The 15205-nt window shown below is 41.0% G+C and overlaps 1 protein-coding gene across 6 annotated transcripts in view; it reads left to right on the top strand.

The window, feature by feature from the left end:
• The window catches only part of SFMBT1 (Scm like with four mbt domains 1), a 114190-nt gene that overhangs the window by 91954 nt on the left and 7031 nt on the right, over window positions 1-15205 (top strand). For all 6 annotated transcript variants that reach the window (XM_040247184.1, XM_040247183.1, XM_040247187.1 and 3 more), the window contains 8 exons: window positions 2138-2220; window positions 5942-6068; window positions 7318-7431; window positions 9186-9228; window positions 10042-10106; window positions 12605-12744; window positions 13493-13602; window positions 14331-14506. In XM_040247184.1, coding sequence (XP_040103118.1) covers window positions 2138-2220; window positions 5942-6068; window positions 7318-7431; window positions 9186-9228; window positions 10042-10106; window positions 12605-12744; window positions 13493-13602; window positions 14331-14506 — 858 coding nt within the window. The remainder of the gene's footprint in view (window positions 1-2137; window positions 2221-5941; window positions 6069-7317; window positions 7432-9185; window positions 9229-10041; window positions 10107-12604; window positions 12745-13492; window positions 13603-14330; window positions 14507-15205) is intronic.

The raw sequence follows: 15205 nt of genomic DNA, 5'->3' as shown, positions 1-15205 counted from the left end.
TGAGATAAATGAGACTTATCAGGTGGCTTTACCTGCATCTTTTGTCGCCCCCCTCCTCACACCTAGTCCAGTCCTTAGTGGTTTGGGGGCACAAGACAAGTATGAACAAAGACCTAGATTCCAGTTTCTGCATATTTAAATGTTACAAATTAAGCTTGTGCTGCTGTGCTGTGCTTAGCCGCTCAGTTGTGTCCGACTCTTTGCAAGCCCATGGACTGTAGCCCCTCAGGCTCCTCTGTCCATGGGATTTCCCAGGCAAGAGTATGGAGTGGGTTGTTTACTCCAGGGGATCTTCCTGACCCAGGGTTCGAGCCCATGTCCCCTGCTTGCCAAGGAGATTCTTTACCACTGAGCCACCTGGGAAGCCCATAAATTAAGCTTGAAAACTAGGAAAGTATGTCCTACTACTTCAATAAATATCTTCATGACAACCTGGGATTCCATGCAGCCTCCATCTGTGTCTGTCGGGAGGCAGTATGGGTGAGGGTAGGATGCAGTGAGCATTGGGAGCTGGCTTACAGGAAGCAGCCTGAGAGCTAGAGTGAGGAGGTTCATTGATGACTGTTCAGTTTCTGGACCTCCTCTTAGAGGGAGATGCTTTGGACTTCAGAGGGAGGTTTTTGGTCAAGAGTAGAACTCAGGCTATAAGTAGGAAAGTAGCAGTTCATTTTCCTCATGTTTGCAGCTTTGCAAAGTTTAATCTTTGACCCTTTAATTAAGGCTACTAAATATGACTTATTTGAGCTGAAATTTAAAAAAAAATATTTTTAATTAGAGCATCTGGAAGTATATGTTTATCTGATTTTTATATCAGCAAGTCAGATTATTTGACTGGCGATGTATGTATACTTTATTGGCAAGTCCTTGGTAAAATGTATCTTTGCTTTCTAAATGGTGACTGCTGGAACACTGGACTGGGAGTGTTCTTTTCTGTTCACAAGAGTCACAGACTCTGAACCTTTGTCTTCCATTCAGCCTTCATTTATCCAACGGACATTTGTGGAATGTTTGTGTTGAGCCCGTCCTTGGACTTGTCCCTGGAGAAACAAAAGTGAGAATGACAGTTCCTGCAGTGAGCAGATAGGGAAATCAGTAGCAGAAGCCCCCTGGTTCTCCGTCATCAGTGACCAGACAGTGGGGGTGCCTGCCTGGTGAGGAGGGAAGGGGTGAGGTACACACCTTCAGGAGCAAGTTCTTTGCATGTATGCTCTGAACACCCTGTCTGCTGTCTTTCTGTGAGAAGATAAAACATTTTTATTAAAGATATCAGAGCTCTCAGCATTTTTATAGACAATGCAACTGTCTCTATAAATAGAAGGAAAGTAGTGGATTCTGAATTCGAAATGGCAGGTGATTTACTGTTAGGAATTGAAGTGGAGGCAGAGAAAACATGGTGCCAGTCTGACCTGGGCAGAGGAGGTGGCTGCACGTCGTAGGCTGGTGCAGTCTTGAGTAGCCTGCTCTGTGCCTGTGGGCACTGAACTCTGGGGAGCAGAGAGGAGCGCAGACCCAGCGGGCAGCAGGGCTCCGTCAGCCCCTGGCACAGAGCCAGTGCCGTCAGGCTGTTGGGTTAGAGGGGCTTCTGCCAAGAACCCTGTAGACTGAAGCGAGGAATTAAGCTCAGCTTTTTTTGTGAAATGAATTCATGACTCAGGTTATGAGAACATTGAGATTTTGTAAAAAATGAAACTGTCGAGAGTATTAGTAGTAGCTAAGACATGTTTTAGGAAATAGCTTTATGAAAGACGTCTTCACTGATTTAACTGGTGCTGTAGGTTGTTTGCTGTCTCTTTTCCTTTACCGCCTAAGTCATAATAGAAGGATAATGAGACGAATTATTAGCACAGATCAAATTCAGTCATAACTATTTAAAATCTTTTGTTAAACTGTCAACAACTAATCATAAAATACTGCTCAAATAAATGGTTGATTTGAAGTGTGAAAGTTGAAAATTCTATCCAGAGTTGCTCTATTTTACAAAAATCAACAATACTTTAGATTTGATAGGATGTTTTTTTCTCTAAAATGATCAAGTCCTCAATTTACCGAAATTCGAAGTTGTGGGTGGGTACCAGCAGAGAGGTAAAGCCAGGCGAGCACATGAAGTGTGAGTCATTGCTCTTTTGTCCCTGCCTAGGCTACCAGGGCCAGGACTTTGACTGGGCCGACTACCTCAAACAGTGTGGTGCTGAAGCTGCTCCCCAGAGGTGCTTCCCTCCGGTGAGAATCCCATGCCCGTAGGGCCACTGCTCCGGGGCTGCGGGGGACTGCTGCCTTCCTGCGCTGTAGTGATGTTTACTCTGAAGCCAGTTCTCTCATGCAACCCAGAAAAGCCTCTTGTTTCTTGTAATAAAATGGTCCAAGGAAAAGTTCATTTACTGCGGAAGTTAATTTGTTAATTTAATTAGCTTAACAGTTTTACTGGTTTATTTTTTTCTTATTAGCTGAAATTATATGAACTTAAAATTTTAGTTTATGATTAGTTTTGATAGCCCATTAAATATGAAAATATGTTGAAATATTAAGGGGTGAAAATTGTTAAACTTACTTATGGTTAACAAGGCCAAATAACAGTGAAAAGCTTAGGACATAAAACAATAATTTCTTACTCTGTCTGACTTTCCATGGCTTCCCTTCCCAGAAGTATTTACTTCCTGTTCTTCTCACTGTTATTCTCATATTTATAGTTCTTTATTTGTAATACACTGCTGTCTTTTGAGTTAATTTTAGATGTGTCTGTTGATTCTATATTATGATAAATGAGTAATCTGGCTCTTTTACTACTTTTCTCCTCTGTCCTGTTTCTTCTTCCTATTAGCGAATTTTTGGTTAAGTCTGAATTTGAGTATTTATGTTGCCATGGACATTTAAGTGTCATTCACAGATTGTTGTTGTTCAGTCACCTGCATAGACTGCGGCATCCCAGGCTTCACTGTCCTTTGCCATCCCGGAGTGTGCTGAAATTCCTGTCCATTGAGTTGGTGATGCTATCTAACTGTCTCATCCCCTGCCACCCTCTTCTCCTTTTGCCTTCAATCTTTTCCACCTGATGAGTAGTGCATTATTTTATGATTGCTTTCTCTTTTAATTTGTCCTCAAGTTAATAACTGCCTTGTTTTTCATAGCTTAATTTTCTTTGTTTCTTTGTTATAAAACTACCTTTTCCCACACCACTCAGTAGATTCTCAAAACTGCACATCAGGAAATCTGTCATTTTTAATTTTTTTTTTAAGAGACACCCCTCTTAGCAAACCCTTTCTAGACAGGTTACTCCCTTGGCTTGCTGTGTAGTTTTAATTCTGGAAACTGCTCTTCTCTGTGTCCCAAGGAATTGCCTCTCCCTTTTTTTTGGACTTGAAATTCCTGTTTTGTATATCTCGTGCCTCCTTTTTTTTTGTTTACTCCCTTGTTTTGATGGAGTCTGTCTTTCAAAAGCTGTCTGAAGTGAGATGCAAGAGATATAAATTCTAGTAGACATTTTGTGTTTGAAAATATCTTCACTCAGCTAACTTGACTCATCATTTGGCTCAGTGTGGAATTTTAGGCTGAAAGTTATTTCATTGTAGAATTTTGAAAGCATCAATTGTTTTCTACCTTCAGTTCAGTTCAGTTCAGTTCAGTCGCTTAGTCGTGTCCGACTCTGTGACCCCGTGGACTGCAGCACCCCAGGCTTCCATGTCCATCACCAACTCCTGGAGCCTACTCAAACTCATATCCATTGAGTCGGTGGTGCCATTCAACAATCTCATCCTCTGTTGTCTCCTTCTCCTGCCTTCAATCTTTCCCAGCATCAGGGTCTTTTCAGATGAATCAGTTCTTCGCATCAGGTGGCCAGTGTATTGGAATTTCAGCATCAGTCCTTCCAATGAATATTCAGGACTGATTTCCTTTAGGATGGACTGGTTGGATCTCCTTGCAGTCCAAGGGACTCACAGAAGTCTCCTCCAACACCACAGTTCAAAAGCATCATTACTTTGGCACTCAGCTTTCTTTATTTATAGTCCAACTCTCACATCCATACATGACTACTGGAAAAAACACAGCTTTGACTAGACAGAACTTTGTTGGCAAAGTAATGTCTCTGCTTTTTAATATGCTGTCTAGGTTGGCCATAACTTTCCTTCCAAGGAGCAAGCATCTTTTAATTTCATGGCTGTAGTCACCATCTGCAGTCTTTTTGGAGCCCCCCAAAATAAAGTCTGTCACTGTTTCCATTTATTTGCCATGAAGTGATGGGACCAGATGCCATGATCTTAGTTTTCTGAATGTTGAGCTTTGAGCTTTAAGCCAACGTTTTCACTCTCCTCTTTCACTTTCATCAAGAGGCTCTTTAGTTCTTCTTCACTTTCTGCCATAAGGGTGGTGTCATCTGCATATCTGAGGTTATTGATATTTCTCCTGGCAATCTTGATTGCAGCTTTTGCTTCATCCAGTCCAGCATTTCTCATGATGTACTCTGCATATAAGTTAAATAAGTTTTCTACCTTACAGTGTTGATATTGAGAAGTTAAAAGACATTCTTATTCTTGATCTCTCATATATGACCTGTCTTTTTCTCTGTTCCTGGAAGATTATAGAATCTCTTTTGCCACTACATTTCAGTGTGAAACCACGGCTTGGCCCATCTTCACCCATGTGCTGGTGCGTGGAGAGTGGATTCTCTCTGGACCTTTGCCTCTCTATGCTGGGAAGCTGTCTTAAATCTCTTCTTTGATTCCTTTTCTCTCTCTCTTTTCTTCTTCTGAAATTTCTCATTTTGTTGGTCCTCTGGATCAGGCCTCTAATCCCCCACACTGCCTGCCCCGTCCCCAGTACCTTTCCTACTTCTTAGGATTTTTCTCCCTTGCTTTCTGGAAGATTTCCTAAACTTTATGTTTCAGCGCTTGTTTTGAGTTTTTAATTTTTGATATCACATTTTAAAAAATGGTTTATTTTTGGCTGTGCTAGGTGGGTGGCGTGGGCTTGTCTCCAGATGCAGCAAGTGGGGGCTGCTCTCTGTTGCATGCACAAGTTTCTCATTGTGGTGACTTCTCTTGTTGCAGGGCACATGCGCTCAACAGTTGCAGCTCTCGGATTCTAGAGCACAGGCTTAATAGTTATGGTGTATGGGCTTAGTTGCTCCCTCAGTTTGTGGGATTTTCCCAGACCAGAGATCAAACCTGTGTCTCCTGCATTAGCAGGTGGATTCTTTATCACTGAGCCACTAGGGAAGCTCTTATACCACATTTTTAACTTTTAAAACCTATTTCTGATCTCTGAATATTTGTTTTTAATAACATGCTATTCTTATTTTAAAGATGTGGTAACGTTTCTTATCTTTCAGAGGATGTTAACTACTCCTGCTTTTTTTGTGATTATTCTTCTTGCATAATCTGGTTTCTCTAAGTTGCTTATTTTATCTGTTTTGTCTCTAGCTTTCTTATCTTCAGATACCTGTTAATTCCTCGGTAGGATTTGCTTGATTATATTTAAGAAATTGGGACTAAAAGAAAAGACTGATTGGAAGCTCTGAGCATGTAGGTAGCGCTTGTCCATCTTGAACTACCCAGTTGAGAAGGATCTGGCTGGCCATTTGTTGGAGAAATCTAAATCCATATCTTTATGTGTTCCTTCTTGTGCTTGTCATATGAACACAAGAAGTCTCTTTCAGTCCATTGTGTGGCAGGTAGAGGCAGAGGCTGGGCCTCCTGGCATTCCGTATGGTAATCCCTGTTTTGGACAACATGCACACCCTCAACAGTTCCTGTGTCCTCCTGCCCAGGGATCTGATGTTTTACTGCCTAGAGGATAAGTCTCATCTTCTATAGGGAGGGGAAGGGACAGTTATCCTGGGCTGTGGAGTAGAGGAAGTTACTCTGGGATTAAATGTTACTTGGAAAGATCTCTCAGATGAGCACATGAGTGAATACTGAGTATGTTATTTGACGAATTTATTTTCTAGTCAATTTCTGAGCATGAATTTAAGGAGAACATGAAGCTTGAGGCAGTGAACCCTCTTCTCCCCGAAGAAGTCTGTGTTGCCACCATTACTGCAGTGAGAGGCTCCTACCTGTGGCTCCAGCTGGAGGGTAAGTGTCAGCTCCCCTGAGAAGCCTTCCTCTGAACACTCTTCTTTGCCTTCCTGTTTACCCCTGTAATGTGACTTGTTCAACTTAGTTGATTAACTAAATAAGGTTCTTGTTCAGAGACTTCTAATTTATAATTTAAGACTCTAAAAAGTTGTCTTCCTGTCCTTGACCTTCAAATTTTAGGAAATGAATATGAATAAAAGCCTTCACTTATATGGTCCCCTGTTTTCTTGAAGGGAAAAATATAGATTAAATAACATATTTTAATGTGACTGAAATATATGAGCTTGAGCATTAATAACCAGCTTATTCAAGAGATTATATTTCTGTTGTCCCCAACTAGAAGTACCAAAAAGTATGTGAAATTGACAAGATATATTATACTAAAAGTAATATTCAGTGATAGGACAGGTTTGTGAACAGAAAGTAGTATGTGAGTACTCATCTCTACAACTATGTTTGGCCTGGATTTTTTTTTTTTTTAATTCATTCCTGGATAGCCAGACTCAGTTCTTATGTTGTTCTCAGTTTGCAGAGTTAGTGTTTAACACAGGGATCAAGAACCGTATTAGGTATACATGTTTATGCAGCCCCTTCTGAGCAACTTGTCTTCATCACTTTCTGATTTGAGCTACCTTTTCTACCTCCTGGCTTGTTCCTGAGTACCAGAACTGATGTTTTTTAAATGAGTAGAACTATAACTTTTGCCTTTTATTTTCCACTTATTTCATGGAATTCACTACCATATTTGTCGACCATCTGAATATTACTGGTAGTTCTAGTAGCTTATTTTCTGCTCCCTAACTAAGGGTCACCCTGTACATTCATTGCCTGTTTTGATCATTATTGGGGGACAGTTTACTTTTTTTATAAATGTTTGTTGCACATGAAGAAGTATGTGTATTTGCTCTGTCGTGTCTGACTCTTTGCCAGTCCATGGACTGTAGCCCACCAGGCTTCTCTGTCTGGACTTTTCCAGGTAAGAATACTGAGGCAGGTTACCATTTCCTGCCGACTGCAGTGACTCTTCCCGACCCAAGGGCTTGTGTCTCCTGCATTGGCAGGTGGATTCTTTACCACTATGCCACCTGGGCAGAAGTAGGACTTTTGTAAAGGAAACTTGCTGAAGAAACTTCGTGTCTTTTGCAACAGTAGAGCACTGGGCACTGTCTACTAGAACACTGTCTAGGAAGTTGTTTATGAAGAAACTATGTAGTGGTCTTAAAAATATTTTTTTAAATCTAAACAGGTTCTAAGAAGCCCATACCTGAATTTATTGTGAATGTGGAATCAATGGATATATTTCCTTTGGGCTGGTGTGAAACCAATGGCCATCCCCTCAGCACTCCTCGCCGAGCACGAGGTAACTGTCTACTTCTGGGTCAGAGGTTTGATTGTTAAATAGTATGTTGTTTGGCTGTTATCAGGTAGGATGAATCTGGACATTTAAGAGAAAAATAAAATTATATTCTGGTTATCCGTTCCTGCCTACGAAATTATTCACTGCAACAAAACCTTTATTATCTCACAGTTTCTATGGGTTAGGAATATGACATAACTTGGCTGGGACCTCTGGATCCGAGTCTGGTGAGGCTGCATTTCAGGGTGTCAGCAGGGCTCCTGTCATCTCAAGGCCCAACTGGGGGAGGCGGTGCTTCCAAGTTTACTCAGATGTTTGTGGGCAAGAATTCATTTCCTTGTGGGCTGCGAGGCTGAGGGCCTCTGTTCCTTGCTGGCTGTCAGTTGGAGGCTTACGTCAGTTTCTTGCCATTTGGGTTGCTTCATGGGGGCGCTCCCAGCACATCAGTTAGCTTCCATCAGAGCCAACAATTATGAGAGGAAGAGATTGAGCAAGACGCAAGTGCCCATGTTTTAGTAACCTAACCCTAAAGTATTCCTGCCCCTTACTTTTAAACATTGAAAGATATTTATATACCATAAAATATCCTCCTTTAAAGTACAGTTGACCCTTGAACAGTGCAAATTTAAACTCTGTGGATCTACTTATATATGGTTTTTTCAATAAATATATACTTCAGTACTGCATGAGCCCTGGTTGGTTGAATCTGTGGATGAAGAACTGCACCTTCAGAGAGTGGAATGTAAATTTATACATGGATCTTTGAGTGCATGGGGGTTGGCACCCTGACCCCTGCATTGTTCAAGGGTCACCTGTTTTTAAAACCTAGTTCTGTGTATACTTACGTAGCAAATACTAGAAACAAGTATTGATATGTCTTTATACAGAAACTCAAAATAATATTTTTATGCCTCCCTAGGCCAGCTAGCTTCATTTTATATCCAGGGGATATAAAATTGTGTAGCTGCTTTGGATAGAAGCCTGGCAGATCCTCAGAGTATTAAATATAGTTATATACTCATGAGAAATGAAAACATATATCCACAGAAAAACTTGTACACAAATGTTCATGCTGGAAACAGTCCAAATGTCCATCAGCTGATGCATGAATAAACAGATGTTATATCTCCATACTGTGGAATAGTCTGAACTATAAAGGAATGAGGTATTAATACACACCAGAACATGGATGAAGTCTGAGAACATTATGCTAAGTAAAAGAAGCCAGTCACAAAAGAGCACATGTTGTATGATTCCATTTATAGGAACAGGCAAATCTAGAGAGAGGAAAAGTAGATTGATAGTTGTCTAGGGCTCAGGGGTAGTAAATAAAGAGGTGATTGCTATGGGGTACCAAGTTTCTTTATGAGATAATAAAAATATTCTCAAATCGATTGTGGTAATCACTGCCCAACTCTTTGAATGTACTGAAGACCAGTGAACTGTGTGTAGCTGTCCCTCGGTATACACGGGATTGGTCCCAGGACCTGCCACGTTTACCAAAATGCAGGTGCACATGTCCCACAGTTGGCCCTCTGTCTCTGCAGTTTTGCATCTGAGGAGCCGGCCAACCTCAGGTGGTGTAGTACTACAGCGATTACTGTTGCAAAAGGCCCTGTATAAGGAGACCCATGCAGTTCAAACTCATGTTGTTCAAGGGTCAGCTGTAAGCTAATATTAGCTTAACGCGTATGTAACTTTCCTTTGTCTTTTTATTTTTCTTGACATTTATTTATGGATTTTTTTTCTTTGTACAGTACACAAACAGAGGAAAATTGCAGTGGTTCAACCAGAAAAACAGTAAGTAAAAAATATGTTAAATAGAAGAAGGAAACAAAAATGTTTCTGTTCTTCATCTGTTAAAAAAAAACTGGTACAGATCTTCCTCAGCTTAAACTGGGATCATGTCCCAAAAAACCTAATGTAAGTTGAAAATATAAGTTGAAAAATGCATTTTACATCCTTGACCTACCAAACACTGTAGCTTTGCCTAACTTAAACATGCTCAGGACACTTATATTAGCCTCCAGTGTCGAAGAATCATCCACCACAAGGAACACCCAACTGATATATTGACTGCTGTATTGAAAGCAAAGAACAGAATGGTTGTAAGTGTATTGATTGTTTACCTTGTGATCTCCTGGCTGACTGGTGTGCTGCCCAGGATCATGGATCATCCCGCATAACATTAGCCAGGGAAAAGATCAAAAGTAAAAGTATAGTTTCTGCTGAATGCTTATTGCTCTTGCACCTTCATTAAGTTGAAATATCATAAAGTGAAACCACTGTCAATCAGAGATCATCTGCAGTTTACTTGTGTTTTGAGAGTCCCACAAGGCAGCCTGTAGTTTGCTGCTCACATAAATGCAAGTTCGTTTGAATGTGCAGTATCACAGCACTGTCTCCATACTGTTGTTTTCCCCTTAGAACATATAAATAGCTTTTAAAACAATTGCTTTTTAAAAAAAGAGTGTGATCAAGGAAGCACTTTTTGCTACAGATTTTGCAGTCTGCCACATTTGCTTTCTTCTTAGATTTGAAGGAAAGTAATCCTCACATTTTACTGACCTTAAGGACTATCTCATTATATTTTGTTGCTTTTTCTTGATGCAGAATACCATCCTCAAGGACTGTCCATGAGGGTCTGAAGAATCAGGAGCTGAGCTCCACAGACTCAGGTATAAGTCAGACAATCTTAGGGAAAAGATGACCTTTAATTTCCTGTAGTAGACTTTATCTAAAAATAACTTAAATTTATTGGAGTAGCTTCATAGAGGGATCTCTTAATTGTGATTTTAAAGAGTTACAACTGTCTAAGATGTATTCAGTTTACTAATTATCTTTAGGCTAGTATTTCTGTGTGTTTATAATATTTTAGCTATTATTTACTGATCACTTGTCAGTATTAAAGGCTCTGGAGGTCAATATATTATCCCTGAGTTTCATAAAGAACCTGAGGCTCTCCAGATTGTGCTCTTTTAAACTGGGTGGTTGAAAGATAGATGTTTATTTTTCTTTAAAACCTTTCTATGATATACACACTATATTTTGTATATATTTTGCAAAAACAGACAACAACACTGAAAAACATTATCCTGTAAGCAATACCTGTTAAATGAGACAGGGCTCCTTGTTGGAGGCCAAGCTGTTGACCAGGACTCCTTGGCTCCCTCTTGCTGGTTGTATGACATGTAGTGCCTTGGCTCTGTGTTTTAGCACACCCTAGGCTTTTGGGTGGTATTCAGTGAATGCCTCAGAAAGAAACCAGAGCACAGAGAGGTCACACAGCTTATAGTAAAAGGGTGAGAAAGGAACTCATATTTCAAGTTCAGAACTTGCACTTTTGTCTCTTCTACCCACTGCCTTTTTGTCACATCATGGAGGGTCAGGGTTGTGCATTTCTTTATTTTTGTTGTATTACTGACCATTCTAATGCCCACTAAAATCACAGAATTAAGATATTAATATCTCATGTGATCATAGCCAGAATCTTTTTGCTTTGGGTTTTGTTGTAAGTCAAGTTACCTTGGAAGCAGAGCCTGAGATTGATACTTGCATGTAGGAGTTTCAGGGGCGTGCTTTTGGGAACACTTCTGGGAAGAGTTGGAGGACACAGGACTGGGCAGAGGGAGAAGCTGAGTCGCAGTGCAGTTGTAATAGAAGTCCTTTCCAGCCCCACAGGGAGCCTGGAGCTGGTGGAGCCACTGAGTGTTGCTAGCAGAGGTGTGGTGGCCATACCCTAGTGTTCCCTCACTGGTCAGCTATGGAAGTGAGCGCTTCCTCCCTCCCCACCTCACAGAGGGTGGGGCCTTGGGCCAGGTAGCTCTCTCCTCCTGAGGGGCAGTTCTAGACTGAGGGTGATTCCAGCATAGACTCACAACTGAGAGCTGTAAACTGCCAGCGTTTCTAGGAGCAGGGTGCATCCCCAGAGGGGACCTGGGTGGCACAGTTCAGATGGAAAAGTGGGCCCCTACATGTGCTAAGACTGGGTTCTTGGGAATTTCCTGGTGGTCCAGTGGTTAGGACTTCATGCTTTCACTGCCATAGCCCCAGGTTCAATCCTTGGTTGAGGAACTAAGAATCCTGCAAGTCATGTAGCGTGGCCTAAGAATAAATTAATTAGAATGTGAACACTATGTCCTGCTGGGTGCTGTCGGCACTGGGCAAGGGACTTTCCTAGTGGTCCAGTGGCTAAGACTCTGGGCTCCCAATGCAAGGGGCCTAGGTTCAATTCCTGGTCAGCGAACTAGATCCCACATGGTGCAATTAGGAGTTCACATGTGCAACTTAAAAAAGATCCTGCATTCTGCAACTAAGATGCAGTGCAGCCATATAAACTAATAAATATTTCTAAAAAAAACTGGACAGTTTACATACAGTTTTCCTTTGGGTTAACAAGGCTGTCTTCATCGAAGAGCTTCTCTTTGCATTGTCTGGAAGTAGATGTTATAGTGGTTTTGAATTTTTTTTTTTTATATTTAGTAGCTGAATTGCCAATATGAGGGGTTAAAAAAACATTATATTGGAGTACAGTAGTCATACAAAAAATAGTTGAAGAGAGGGTTCTCTAGCCCCAGTTACACCCCACAATACCTGAAGAATTTAGAGATGGGATCGCAGCATGCTTTTAGCCCTCTGAAGAATCCCAGTGATGGGAGGGCTCCTGCATCATCAGAGGCTGCCAGTGTACTGCTGCTAAGTCACTTCAGTCGTGTCCGACTCTGTGCGACCCCATAGACGGCAGCCCACCACGCTCCCCTGTCCCTGGGATAGTTCAGTGGTTTTAAGGGACAAACCGTAGTTCTAGATATTCACCATCACTGTTTAGAAATATTCTAGAACTGATTATTGAGTAGTTGGTCTTCAGAAATTATCATGAGTTCTCAAAGTAAATCCTCCACTTCCTGTAGTGATAGAAGCACGGGGCTGGAACAATGTTGCACTAACCAGGAGTTAATCTGCAGTAAATCAGGATATTCAATTTCAGCAGAGTGATAGCCCTATAATAGACTTTTTGTTAAGTATAAGGTATTTCACACTCAGACTGTATGTTAAGCTTCAAAATAAGTCCTAACTTTATATAATAGTAGATATACTGGTTTTTTCTTCAGTAATCTTGGTTTAGAAGCGTAGGGTAGGATTCTGTTCTGAATATTTGTTTTTCTTCATTTCTCAGTTATGATTAATGGAAAATATTGCTGTCCAAAGATATACTTCAACCACCGTTGCTTCTCAGGGCCATATCTTAACAAAGGAAGGATCGCTGAGCTGCCTCAGTGTGTGGGACCCGGGAACTGTGTCCTGGTCCTCAGAGAGGTAAGGTTCCTGCCTAGAGTATAAGAACTTAAGAAATTTCACAGCTGTCTCATAGACTCATTTAGACAAGGATCAGCATGCCAGAGATGTGACACCTCCAGGTTTTATCAAAAGTGACTCACTTTTCTCGTGTCTTGAACAGTGAACCAGGCACGTGAATATTTTTTGCTCCATAGGGAACATTCAGTTGAGCAGTTCTTCGCGTGGCAGTTCATCTCTGTCACTGTAGAAAAGTCTTCTGTCAGAGCCCACATGGTCCTCATGAGTGACCACGAGAGGAGTCTAAGCCTGAGAGGCTGTGTAGCGTTAACCTGGGACCATGACAGAGCTACATACATACCTGCTGGGCTTGCGCTTCCCCACCAGGGTGCCGCACTCCAGGCAACAGATGTGAGGTTATCAAGCCTTTTCAGGCTTCAGGGTGGCTAGGCTGTGCCTGGAAAGGCTGAAGCTTCCGTGTGTCCCATGACTGGTAAAGGATTGGGAAGCATATGTTAAGAGTAATTCTTGGTTTGTTGCGCCTATTCCTCCCTGACCATAATGTTTAGAATATTTAAGAGGGTCTCATTACTGTCTTATTTGCAACTGTGGTCAACTGTCATATCTTCAGTATTATTATTTAGTTAATGCTTATTAATTAATATGACTAGACTTAATCACCTAGGTGACATTCTAGGGGATAGGAAAGTTCTAATGGTCTGCTTTGCTTTTTCCCAACCCAAATTTCTGCCTTAAAAATGGAGCACAGGTCCTCACTTTACTGATCAATGCAGCCTATAAACCCAGCCGTGTCCTTCGGGAGCTGCAGCTGGACAAAGACTCTGTGTGGCATGGATGTGGGGAGGTCCTCAAGGCCAAGTGAGTAGGCGCCTCCGCCCTTTCTTTCTCACTCATCCTTAATGGGTGCTTTCATGGAAAAGATTAGGGTGCTTTTGTTCCCTGGGGCAGTCCCTCCTCAGCTCTCTGTGGTGAAGGACCAGCTTTGTTTTCTTTTTTAAGTTGACATCCTATTGTGAGCCAATACTATTATAAAATATAGTAAAAATGAGTTACAGGAGGTACGGAACTTAGAAGATATAAAATGCAAGAACAGCTTTTTTGTTATCAGATTTAAGAGCCATAAAATTACTTTGGCAAGTTACTGTGAAAGCTTGTAAACATTTGCTTTTGTTTTCTGACCTGATCTTGTCGTGGACGGGGTGGGGGGCAGTTGGCTGGTTTTATTGGTCTGTGGCTCATACCTGTGTATCACTGCTTCAGGATCAAGGAAGACTCAGTAAGAGTCACTGTTTTTCTAGTAGTTAGTGTAGAAGTTATTATTTGAAGACCTGAAACTTAGAAACAGAAAGCAGGAACTTTATTTTGCTAATTTAAAAAACTCAGCTTTTAGCTGTCACAGCTTACTAGATTATAAATTTGATTTAAGTACAATATAAATTTCTCATTGTTTTCAGAATCCTCGAACTGTAAGGGACATACAATACTCTAAGAAGCAAAAATATTTTTCAGGTCTGTTAATATACTTGATTTTTCTCTGTGGAATCACTAGCCCAATATATTTGGTGTCTGATGTCTTCCAATGGCAGATACAAAGGAAAGAGCTATCGAGCTACCGTCGAGATAGTGAAAACAGCAGATCGGGTGACTGAATTCTGCCGGCAAACCTGTATCAAACTGGAGTGCTGTCCTAACCTCTTCGGTCCACGAATGGTTCTGGATAAGTGTTCTGAGAACTGCTCTGTTCTTACAAAGACTAAGTATAGTGAGTCACCTTTTTCAAATTTGTTCACTAATAGCAGCTGACTATACCTCATCTCCCGCAAACTTTTAATTTTGCAGATATTCAGATATAGCTGAGGAACACAAACTTCCTGTATAAAGGGCCAGATAATATTTTAGGCTATATTTTGCATATTTTAATATGACTAGACTTAAATTATCTAGGTGACATTGTAGGGGATAGCAAAGTTCTAATGTTCTACTTGTCTCCTTCCCAACCCAAATTTCTGCTTTAAAAATGGAGCTCAGGTCCTCACTTTACTGATCAGTGCAGCCTGTTAACCCAGTCATGTCCTTCAGGAGCTGCAGCTGGACAGATTCTGTGTGTGGCGTGGATGTGGGGAAGAATATGCTTTTGCATATTCTTTTTCTGTTTTATTTTCATTTTTTAAAAGAACACTTTTAGAAATGTAAACCAAAACAGGCCATGGCCACATGTGGACTATGGGCCCTAGTTTGCCAACTTTTATGTACAAACAGTGTATAAGTTAGCTTTTGCCTTTAAGAGGATATATAATCCTTTTTTACAGTCTGCAACTATTTATGTGTCCACTGTGTGCCATGACTGTTCCAGCACTGGGATACAAATGTAAAGAAAAAAATTCCTTCTCATTGAGTTTACATCTTAATGTGGGAGACAGATAGTAAACAAGTGAAAAAACAGAAGTACTGTGGAGAAAAA

Source organism: Oryx dammah, unplaced genomic scaffold (assembly GCF_014754425.2).
Source record: "Oryx dammah isolate SB20612 unplaced genomic scaffold, SCBI_Odam_1.1 HiC_scaffold_9, whole genome shotgun sequence".
Classification (NCBI taxonomy): domain Eukaryota; kingdom Metazoa; phylum Chordata; class Mammalia; order Artiodactyla; family Bovidae; genus Oryx; species Oryx dammah.
Note: the sequence above shows the minus strand (reverse complement) of the source record. Positions and strands in the feature narration are given on the sequence as shown.